Here is an 11,500-nt window from a genome sequence, read left to right as displayed (position 1 = left end):
GGTACCCGAAACCGGAACTGGTACCTGGTGGTTTCAATACCAATTCCTAAATTTTAGGACCGGTTGAACCAATTTCAATTCCGGATCCTAATTTTAGGACCCGATTCCAAGTTCGGGTCCTAAAATTTTGACCGGGTACCCGGTTAGCTCACCCCTACAATCATGAGCCCACACTACTAATGATTCATTCCATGAAGTCATGAACTCAAGTATCCGAACCATCCCCAAAAAAGCTTCTCGACCCGACCCGAATCAATACAGAAAAAACTCCTTTCTCTTTGATTATTACTCCAATAAGCCCTGAGCTTAAACCCTTGTTTTTCTTCACCTTGCGCAACTTCTTTCTCTCTCCTCCCAAACCCAAAAAAATGGGGAAGAACAAAAAATTGAAGGAACGCAAGCAAACTGAGCACTGCCCTGCTACTGTCTTCATCTCAAATTTACCCTTTTCTTTCTCCAATTCTCAGCTTGAAGAATCCTTCAGTGATGTGGGTCCCATTCGCCGCTGTTTCATGGTCACCAAGAAAGGTTTTTTCTGAATCCATTATTGTTAATTTTCTGTAATATGCTATATTTTGTAAGATTTGTGATTTGGGTTTATCTTAATTATTGTTTATTTTTGGAAATAGAGGGTTAATTTGATTGTTTTTATGCAATTTTGTTGGAAATGCAAGTAATTGCTCACTTTGGTAATATGGGTGTATTTTACAGGTTCAATTGAACACCGAGGATTTGGTTATGTTCAATTGTAAGTTGAATAACTTGAATTAAATTAGTGGGGTTTTTCAATATTATTTGATACTTGTATTGAATTTTTAGTTATTGATGAAGTAAGACCCAAAGTTTTAGCATTTTGTTCAGCATCAGAACAATATGCTGAATGTATCTCCAGTTGTGATATGAACTAATGCATTTGCTGTTTTTACTCACTAATGTGGTTATACTTGATCCCAGTGCTACTGCTGAGGATGCGGACCGTTCTATTGATATGAAAAATGGTTCGTCTCTTGGTGGCCGGAGAATTGTGGTGAAACATGCTTCTCATCGTGCTTCGTTGGAGCAACGTCGAGCTAAAACTAATCCAGGTTGGTTGACTCGTTGACATATTCATTTATAATAAATGGACATCTTTACAAAGGAGGATAAAAATGTGACTTAATTAGGTTAGAATAAGTATCGACTGATTATGTAGTTTCTAGTTTGTTTTCCTCTCGGTCATGCTGAATCTCCTTGCTTATGTGCTTGAGCAGCAGCTGAATCGAATGATGCTGATAAGACAACAGATGAGGATGATAGTGCTGCACATGATGCTGAAAAGCTTGAAAAGCCTCCAAGTGAACCTGGAATTGGTACAATATCTCGATACATACATATATAGATTGCGCTTCTTTATGTCTGCTCTAATCGTATTTGTGTAAGATCACCTATTTGTCACTGTGACATACTTGAACATGTGATGACAGCTGATGGGAAAGATAAAGCTCCTCATGTTGTCGCAAAGATTGAAGAGCCTCCAAGTAAACATGAAATAGGTAGGAATGGATATTTCAATACATTTATATTGGCAATGCTTCTTTATGCCTGCTTTCATCTTATTTGTGTGAGATCACTTGTTTGTCATTATGACATACTTGAATTTGTAGTGACAACAGATGAGAAAGACAATCCCCCTCATGTTGCTGCAAAGAAAGAAAAGCCTCCAAGTAAATGTGGTAGGATATTTCGATACATCTATTGATAATGTTCCTTCATCTCTGCTTCATCCTACTTTGTATTTGAGTAAATCACTTGTTTGTCATTGTGACATACGTGAATTTATATTGGAAACAGATAAGAAGGATAGTGCTCCTCATGTTGCTGAAAAGCCTGTTAAGCCTCCAAGTAAACCTGATATCGGTAGGATATTCAATATGCTCCATTATGTTCACTTCAATCCTATTTGTGGAAGGTTACCCAGTCGTCAAAGTTGACATACCTGTATTTATTATAGGTAAATCACTTAAGCCACCAAAGAAAGCAAAGGGAGACCCTGCTGGTCCAATTGAAGTTGGCAAATCTTCAGATAAACAAAGGTATTAAATTGCAAATTTTATTTTCTAATTTTGGAAATTTAGCTTTGAGAATTATGCATTATATGCTGATTATATATATTTGAGAATGTAGCAGTTGGACAATTTGTACAGCATAGCTGTGTTTAATTGTTTATGCAAATTGTGTACTTTCCATAGGGTATATGTCCATATCTGATTATATAATTTTAACTTGTATTTTACTAATATGATACTGAAATTTTTCATGAAAAAATACGTATTTGAAATGTATGTAGGGTTGCAAGAACTGTCATATTTGGAGGCCTTATAAATGCTGATATGGCAGAGGAGGTCCTGCGTCGTGCTAGGGAGATTGATGGAGTGTGTTCAGTCACATATCCACTTCCAAAAGAAGAGCTTCAGCACCATGGTAACTGAAATTTGCATTCTCTCCCCTCCATTTTGATTTATGGAGCTTAAGCTATCTAGATTGAGATAAGTTGCAGCAAACATGACTTGCATTGTTTTAGTTTGTCTAAGCACATTCAAGATTTTTTTTGGAGGGTTAGGATTGGTAGATGATAAATACTGTAGGACCCACCCCAATTGGTTTGTTAGCTATTTTTTTCTTAACATTTAAAGTGCGTATCAAGAAAAGGCAGTCTCTGTAGTCTGTATGTTGAACTATTCAATAGGGCTTTATTGTTGTAAGACTTGTAACACTTGTGAAATTGAATTGCTTTTGTGCCTTCAAAATCAGATATTAACAGTGTGGTGTTGTTTTAGGGCTTGCTCAAGATGGATGCAAGATGGAAGCTGCGGCAGTGCTGTATGCAAGTATTAGATCTGCACGTGCTTCTGTTGCAGCCTTGCACCAAAAAGAAATCAAAGGAGGTTCAGTGTGGGCACGCCAACTTGGTGGAGAGGTAAACCCATATTGCTAGATTTGCTACCCAATTATGAATCATGCCTTTTTCTGTTATTTCAAATGTGATGCATGGTTTCCCCAATATCAAGTCGCATGTTAAGATAGAGTGATTAAGTGCTGGAAACCTGTATGTGGCATATGGCTGAGTACCTGAAAAGCTGCAGACTGTGAACTTTAGAAAGATTTGTGAACTACATAATCTAGATTTTTTTGGCATGTTAGGTCTTAAGTCCAAACAGTCTTGGAACCACTGTGTCCTCTTATCTAGTGTTTTTACTTATATTGTATGGAGTAATGCTGTAATGTACTAAGTGATTTGAAAAAATGTGGCTACTGTGACTTCATACATCAAGTCCAATTGATGACTATCATACAAGTATACGACAGATGACTGATTATTATATAGAGATATACAATTGCCAACAAAATCAAGGTATAAGTAGGCAGATTGCAGATTAGGTGACTTGCAGGAGTGGGAGGCCTGGATTAGGAAGGTTTACTTTGCACTGTAAATTTTCCCCGTGTGATTAAACATAATATCATGATGTCTTCACTGTTCTTTTGGGCCCTTTCTGTGTCATTTAATTTACTTGATAATTTAGTTGACTATAACTGAATAAGCATGATATTCTAATTGGTTTGCATGTCTTATTCAGGGTTCCAAAGCTCAAAAGTGGAAAGTCATAGTCCGTAACCTTCCTTTTAAGGTTAATTCTTTTGTACTGTGGTTTTCTTATTCATCATAAGCAATTTCCATATTTACCGTCATTTGTAAAGCAATGCATTTAAAACTTGTTTATTGCACTGAAGCAGGCAACAGTCAAGGAGATAAATGAACATTTTTCTGCTGCAGGATTTGTTTGGGATGTATTTATTCCTCGGAATCCAGAGACAAGGTATTGCTTTTTTTGTACAACAGACTGGATTACCTGGAAATTCTATCCTCTTCTTTATGTTTGCATAAATGACTGAATTTCCTTTTCAGGTTGGCCAAGGGGTTTGCATTTGTAAAATTTACTAGCAGGCATGATGCTGAAAATGTATGTTCTTTTGATCTGGTTTCAATTTCCTTTAGCTTGGTAATTGTGAGGGTCTTTTGTATGAATATATGTTTTTTTTTTTTCCCTCCACATAGGCTATTCTGAAGTTCAATGGCAAAAAGTTTAATAATAGAACTATTGCTGTTGACTGGGCTGTACCAAAGAAACTCTATACAACTGGTGTAACTTCTATGGTTGATTCAGATGATGGTAATTCCTCTTCCTCTCTCTATTCAACTGCCTGGGTTTGAAAAATTTTTAGCCGCTTATCTAAGATGTTGCATTATATGGTAATTTTCTCTTATATATCACTTTTTATATCGTCTTATTTCTATACTCTCTCCTGATTTGAGAGAGAGGCATATAAGAAACTTGAGTGGCGAGAAAGGTGGCTTTAGTAAGGTGACTTAAGTATAAGCTAAATAAGTCCTGGTAATATCAGTAGCCTTGGGAGATTCTGTTAGCTGCAGACTTTCTTAATTTTTAGCGTGTTGTGTTTTCCTTGCCTATCTTTTCTCTATTTTCCCCCCTTTTTAGGTGTTGGGGCTTGGAGGTGGAAACTCTGGGGAAAAGGCAGTAGTTGACCGACAATTGAATACAGTAATGCTATACTTATCTAGATGACATTATAGAGTAGTTTGGAATCATAAATTAAGGAACTTAACCTCCTTTGCCTCGCTGCTTATATGATGGTGGTAATTTAGTCCTTTTAAGGCCTATTTGATGAGAGAGGAATGGAGAGCTATAATTTGTATTTCTCAACAAATTTTGTTATTGGAGCTGTTAAATTGGGGTGGGGGTGGGTATGGGTGGACCCAAGAGTTTTTTATGCTCGTTTGGTCATTTTTTTGCTCAAATGAGCAAAACATACTCTAGTTGATTTTTGGTGCAGGTGTACCCAGGCGGTCATGTACATGATACTTATAAATTTCTGTTGAGCAGTTATGTAGGATCTAAATTTTCTCTTACATGACTTGTAACATTTGATAGGAGAATCTGCTGATGAAGATGCTGACAGTGACACTGATTATGCATTGGAGAATGATGATTTGGCTCTTGCAACAAAGACTGAAGGCTCAGATGGAGCTCACTCTGACTCAGATGGAGCTCAATCTGACTCAGATGAAGAAAAGGAAGCCACAATCACTTTTGAAGAGGAAGCAGAATTAGCACGAAAGGTCCTTCAAAATGTTATTACATCCTCCGTGACGGAATCTTCTTTAAACAATGGTTCAAATGACGGAGTACCTGCCAAGGCAGTCAACTTGGGCAACAGTGTAGAACCTGAACACACAATCCAGACTAAGGATGAAAAAGCGAGAGTCAAACCCACTAAATCTGTCAATGAGGAAGATGATCTTTCAAGAACAGTTTTCATAAACAATCTTCCTTTTGATCTTGATCCTGAAGAATTAAAACAACGATTCGCAACTTTTGGAAAAATCCAATCATTCTTTCCTGTTGTTCATCCCGTTACCAAGTATGGTCATATATCTTCTTGCATCTTTCTTCCCATGAGGTAATATATATATATATATATATATATATATATATATATATATATATATATATATATATATATATATATATATATATGATGCATATAATCATTCTTATATGTGCAGGCGGCCAAGAGGAACTGGATTCCTTAAATTTAAAACGATTGATGCAGCTGATGCAGCAGTATCTGCAGCAAGTGCTGCACCTGGTCTGGGAATCTTTCTGAAAGGAAGGCAGTTGAAGGTATTTAAGGCACTGGACAAGAAATCAGCTGATGAAAAAGCATTGGAGGATTCCAAAAAAGAGATTGAAGACCACCGCAACCTTTACCTGGCGAAGGTTTGTCTGTCTTTCCTTCCATTTCTTCTTGGCTAGTGTTTTTGAAAGCATATTTGAGAGTTCCATCTGCTATTGTGTTATTTGGCTAAAAATATTGTACAGACTGTTTAAGCTTATTGAACAGAATTGTTTTGTGGTTTGTACAGGAGGGTCTGATAGTTGAGGGAACTCCTGCCGCAGAAGGGATTTCAGTGGAAGATTTGGAAAAACGCCAAACGTAAGTCCTAGTAATATTTAGAAGTTAAATTTATTTTGAATAATGGGATTCACATCCTAGTTAGTAGTTACCATTTAGGCAGTTATGATTAATGTGCTATATGGGCCTCCTGTCCTATTATGTAATAGGATAAGAAAACACAATACCTTTACTACCAGCAAAGAAGTCTTGAGCTTTCAGTCACTGAAGCTACCAGCAAAGAAGCCTTTTATTGCAACCCTGCAAAATTTTTCTGTAGCATAGTTGACCTGTGAATTGACAATATGCTTGGAGTTAGATTTGATTACACAAAGGAATTCTTTAAATTTCAACTTTTGCTTGATTATAGAGATTGTGGTCATTTATTTGAAGGATAATCAAGGCAGATTTGTTGGCTGCTATTTTGCCAGCATTTGCTGCATGTCATTATTATCCTTCAATTTTATATTGATGGTGGTTGGATCCTGTGCAGGTTGCATCAGAAAAAAATGACTAAACTTAAATCACCAAATTTTCATGTTTCCAAAACAAGATTAGTAATATACAATTTACCGAAGTCAATGACTCCAAAACAACTGAAAAAACTCTGCATTGATGCTGTTGTTTCCAAAGCTTCAAAGCAGACCCCTGTGATACGGCAGGTTTGTGTGTTTCTCATTGTTATTGGCATATCTTTGTTTGCGCTGTTGCTTTAGACTAAAGTTGTTTGCACTCTGAATCTGCTGTGCAGATAAAGTTTCTTAGTGATGTTAAGAATGGAAAGGTGAAAAATCATTCTCGTGGAGTTGCTTTTGTGGAGTTTGCAGAGCATCAACATGCTATTGTGACATTAAGAGTGCTTAACAACAATCCTGGTAATTACTTGAGCAGTATATAATTTGTCAGAGATTTTTCTTTTCCTGAGATTGCAGTTGCTTTTTTTTTTTTCTTATGTGGTTGAGGAAATGCCTCATTCATATAATTTGAGTGATGTGGTTTAAGAAACGCCTCATTCAACATTCAAAGAAATGCCTTAAGAATGCCCTTCATGATTTGAATAAATGCCTTAGAATGCTTTATTCATATTTGGTATTTTTTTCATAAACAGAGGTATTTGGCCCTTCGCATCGTCCTATTGTGGAGTTTGCTGTTGATAATGTTCAGACATTACGGAAGAGAGGCTTAAAAATTAATGACCAGCTGCAGAAAACTGGTGATGATCGAAATGATGACACCTTAACTTCATCCACCAAATCAAATGAAGAGAATTCCAGAAAAAGGAAATCACCAGATGATAAAAAATCAAGAGAAAATCGGGTTACTGGCAGAAAACACGTGAAAGGAAATAGAGCAGCTGATGAGGCTGCTACTGAAGAGAATCAAAGAAAGAAGCATCAGCCAGTCCGAGCAAGTGAAGATAGATACAACCAAGAAAAGAAGCAAAATCATGATAAGTCATTTCTACACATAAATGGAACTGTGGATGCTCTTCAATCAAAACCCTCCATTCAAAATGATAAGCAGTCCAGAAAGAGAAAGGTAATTAATCCTACAGGAGATGGTCCTGAGGGGAAAATTATGAAGAAGAGAAATAGGAACAATAAAAAAGACCGTTTAGGCCAAGATGGCGTGGATAAGCTGGATGTGCTGATTGAACAATATAGATCCAAGTTTTCACAGAAGAGTTCTGATAAACCAGATGGTGAAAAACAAGGTTCCAGGCAGCAGATTAAAAGATGGTTTCAGACATAGGTTTCGTTTTTTGCTACTGCTTCTCTTCCAGAAGTAGCTACATTTTGAATGTTGTACATCACCAAAATTTTGTACCAAAGATCTTTAGGGAGAAATTATGCGATACACTAATACAAATTAGAAAGATTTTTGCTATTTCTGCTCTTTAGTCTTTCATCATCAACAGGAAGTTTTGTTACTACTGTGGTAACTACTCTCTAGTATAACATTGCTCAAGATACTACTGGTACAATGTGGCTACTGTTATGGGCGAAATTCTCACGACACAAAGTAAAGTCCTTAGTGTTGTCCTACGACCAAGACGACCGTAGGTTAGACGAGTCTTGGTGTTCAAGGTTGAATAAGATGGGGAATGCCAAGGAAACTAACGTTCATTTCCAAGCAATAGCAAATGTCAATAACGCACCTTAGTGACGACGCACCTTAGTGACGAACGTCAATACTTGACGGCCGACAAACTACAGCGAAGTCTAACGGCCTTCAGTGACCTCCGTCGACCTCCAATGACCTCTGACGTCCTTCAGTCATACGACGTCTGAAGATGACACTGACGCTACGCCCGTCCAACCATAACGCGTCTCGCAGTGCGACGCCATAAACTGCGGAACAAGTCGATGTTGTTACTAGTGGATCCTATAATCAAGGAGAGAATTTCTGGCAGCCTTTAACCACTCAATGAAGTTGTTACAATGGATATGCATTCTTCAAGGGACCAAGTCTTGAAGTCAACAAACAACCTCCTAAAATCAAGGAAGTCATCCTTATCTTCCTCAACCGATTTTCTACCACTTAATGGCCTATAAAAGGAGAGCAACGACCATCCATTAAGGAAGATCATACATATCATATTCCAAGCATAAAACACCACATAAGTATACATGTAATACCCTAGAATTCTCTTTTTTAAGTTTCGAGGACGAAACTTGTTTTAAGGAGGGTAGAGTGTAATACCCCTAATATTTTAGTACTCTATCTATATATTTTATAAGCAAAAGTTTGGTTTTGTTTTTACTCTATTTCAAATTTACAAATTTTTTTTCTACTTTAAGTTTCGGGACGAAACTTGTTTTAAGGAGGGTAGATTGTAATACCCTAAAACTTTCTACTTTAAGTTTCGGGACGAAACTTGTTTTAAGGAGGGTAGAATATAATACCCTAAAATTTTCTATTTTAAGTTTCGGGGACAAAACTTGTTTTTTAAGGAGGGTAGATTGTAATACCCTAGAATTCTCTTTTTTAAGTTTCGAGGACGAAACTTGTTTTAAGGAGGGTAGAGTGTAATACCCAGATATTTTACGATTTTATAAAATATATTTTATGGAAAAATAAATAAAATAATTTTTAATTCCTATTTTATGTTCAGTAGAACTCTTATTTACGAACTATAAATTATCTTAAACCCTAATAAAGTTATTGTATTTTAGAAAAATAAAAAAAAAAGGGAGCAGTGGTTTTCGTTTTTTGTGCGTGGTTTATGTTAACTAATACCAAAACTTTGATTCTTCATTAAATTTTCTTTTTCATTCAACAATTTCCATCATCATATCAATTGTTTTGTTTGATGGTTACATCATGATGAGACCAATGGAGAAGCCACATGATATTTTTTCTTTTTGGTAAAATCAAAGCCTATGATAGCCTATTTTTTGCCCTAGTCCGAAGTGAATTCATCCGTATGGTAATCACACTAAATTATAGAGATGTTTGTATTATATTTTGTACTATTATTATATGTGATATGATTTATTAATGGTAATCCTTGTATATATGATTAACTATTATGATATTGTATGATTTGATTTGATTTAAATATTATATTATTTTTGTTGTATATAATTGATTGTACAATTATTTCTAGGGCTTTAATGTTGTTGTTATAGGGAGTATTGTTTTATTGAGGTTTTAAGGTTGTTAATGCAGAGTATTATTTTTGAGTTGTGAGTTAATTATATTTGGGAACTAGTATTATTTTCCTAAGAGTTGAGAAGTTTTTGAATCGAATTCTTATGTTTTTTTGGGAACCTGTGCCATTATTGAGATATTATTAATTAATTTGTAAATGGTTACTTGATCGATGTATGAAATCAAAATGTTGAAAATTATTTTGTTATTGGTTTGAGGCTCGGCGTTATAGACCTTAGTCGTTGACATGTTGGTAATGAGATAATGATCATAAGTTAAGAATGAGGTACAATCTTTATTAATTATTTTTCTATGGTCCCCTAAAGTGGGAATTGGCCCGTATGTGGTCTGGTTCAAGGTGTTTTCTGGTTATTGGGAGTATTCAAGTTTTTATACTTGTTGTTTTGTTATTCGAATTACCCATGTCCAAGGCTAGGTATAAAACAAAGAGCATGGCACATTAATTGGTTATGAGTTAATTGAGTGAAGGATTGTGTTATTATTCGAGGTTGAGTTGACAGAGGTTATTTTCAGAGTACAATGTGTAATGTAGTTTCGAACTACATTATTTAATTGATATATTAATGTTAATTATTATATTATACACTATATTATGATATGTGGTGATTACTCAGCTTTTGCTGACGTGTGTGTTTGTTTTTGTTCTGTTACTTGTGTTTGCGGCCATGTCTTTTTCTTATGGTGGCCCTGCAACGATCTATTTTGGAATTTGTCCTTAATGGTGAGCAGTCAAGTTCGTCTAAACAGGTTGAACAAGTGATCGTAGCTAAAGGAGCTCAAGTGATCGATTAGTTTGTTTATAACAAGTTTATAAAGTTGTATAAATAGCTCACCTAGTTTATTGGGTTGTAATTATTGGAATTTTGTAAGCCTTAACACTTGACAGGTTGTCGAGTGTGACGGTAATACCTTCGATTTAGGAATATGCTTCCGCAACTTTATTTAAAGGTTGTTTATTTTTCCTTTATTTATTGTTTATTATTAACTAGTAAATCGGGGGTATTACAATACACTACAAGATACATCATCAAAAGATACATCATGAGGCTCCGTTCGACGATCTAAACGATGACAAGTCTCATCCGATTGTTCTACGAGCTACAACGATTGATTCAACGTTTATATATCTTCTCAATAGCTCTAATGTATACTTAACTCTTGTTCTTATTTATTTCTTTACCATCTATGGCCTTAGACGCCCGAGTTATCGTTGTATTTGTACCAATAATGGCTATAACGCCCGTATCATAGTGAATTGGTGGACAAGTAGCCACCCGCGGTTTTTACCCACCTTCATTGGGGTTTTCCGCGTCACCATATCGTGTCTTTTTTCTTTCTATTTCCATTGTTTACATTTCGCAACCCCCCTTTTTATCTAGTTATCGGTATCCCAACCAAAGGTCGTTCCTCGACGATTTTTGGCATTAACAGTTTGGCGCCGTCTGTGGGGACGATAACTAGATTCTATTTCTATAGCCAAAAACATTTCCACAAAATATTCTCTAAACACAAAAGCTTATAGTCGTGGTGCTACACCACACTACCATTATTCCAATATTAACCATTTTCGGTCTGCTTCTGTCTACTTACGTTTTCATGACCTGCATTCGTTTTTATCCCTCTATTGCAACTGAAAAGTTGTAGATCTTGAAAATATAGTGAATTTAGGCTCAAGAATCACTCAATTTAGAGTTCGGAGCTAAAAGTACGCCTCTAGAAAGTTTCATGCAGATACTGTCTTCTTTCTGTCGCTGCAACGATTTCGACTACGACGTCAGACATCAACGACATTATTTCCCCCTTGAAAGTGATC

General features: G+C 36.0%; 1 protein-coding gene across 2 annotated transcripts; it reads left to right on the top strand.

The window, feature by feature from the left end:
- Positions 1–304: 304 nt before the first annotated feature.
- On the top strand, positions 305–7,945 carry LOC110689297 (RNA-binding protein 28-like). Of its 2 annotated transcripts, none has more exons than XM_021866046.1 (20): positions 305–528; positions 712–748; positions 955–1,085; positions 1,251–1,349; positions 1,464–1,532; positions 1,644–1,712; positions 1,831–1,896; positions 1,991–2,072; positions 2,327–2,460; positions 2,817–2,956; positions 3,615–3,665; positions 3,772–3,854; positions 3,944–3,998; positions 4,094–4,208; positions 4,989–5,478; positions 5,624–5,837; positions 5,984–6,054; positions 6,506–6,674; positions 6,764–6,887; positions 7,121–7,945. In XM_021866046.1, the coding sequence occupies exons 1-20, from the start codon at positions 369–371 to the stop codon at positions 7,762–7,764; spliced, it is 3,003 nt and encodes a 1,000-aa protein (XP_021721738.1). In that variant the 5' UTR covers positions 305–368; the 3' UTR covers positions 7,765–7,945. The 2 variants fall into 2 exon arrangements, with proteins under 2 accessions (XP_021721738.1, XP_021721737.1); XM_021866045.1 differs by having other exon boundaries at positions 3,769–3,854.
- The last annotated feature ends 3,555 nt before the right edge of the window (positions 7,946–11,500 follow it).

This window comes from Chenopodium quinoa, unplaced genomic scaffold (genome assembly GCF_001683475.1).
Source record: "Chenopodium quinoa cultivar QQ74 unplaced genomic scaffold, ASM168347v1, whole genome shotgun sequence".
Classification (NCBI taxonomy): domain Eukaryota; kingdom Viridiplantae; phylum Streptophyta; class Magnoliopsida; order Caryophyllales; family Amaranthaceae; genus Chenopodium; species Chenopodium quinoa.
The sequence above is the reverse complement of the archived record's forward strand: the minus strand, read 5'-3'. Positions and strand labels throughout refer to the sequence as shown.

Bases quoted from the DNA above. Each gene is read 5' to 3' on its own strand.
- LOC110689297 (XM_021866045.1), top strand. From the start codon at position 369: ATGGGGAAGAACAAAAAATTGAAGGAACGCAAGCAAACTGAGCACTGC. The intron at 5,479-5,623 runs GTATGGTCATAT...TTATATGTGCAG, and splicing joins GTTGTTCATCCCGTTACCAA to GCGGCCAAGAGGAACTGGAT. The intron at 5,838-5,983 runs GTTTGTCTGTCT...TGGTTTGTACAG, and splicing joins GCAACCTTTACCTGGCGAAG to GAGGGTCTGATAGTTGAGGG.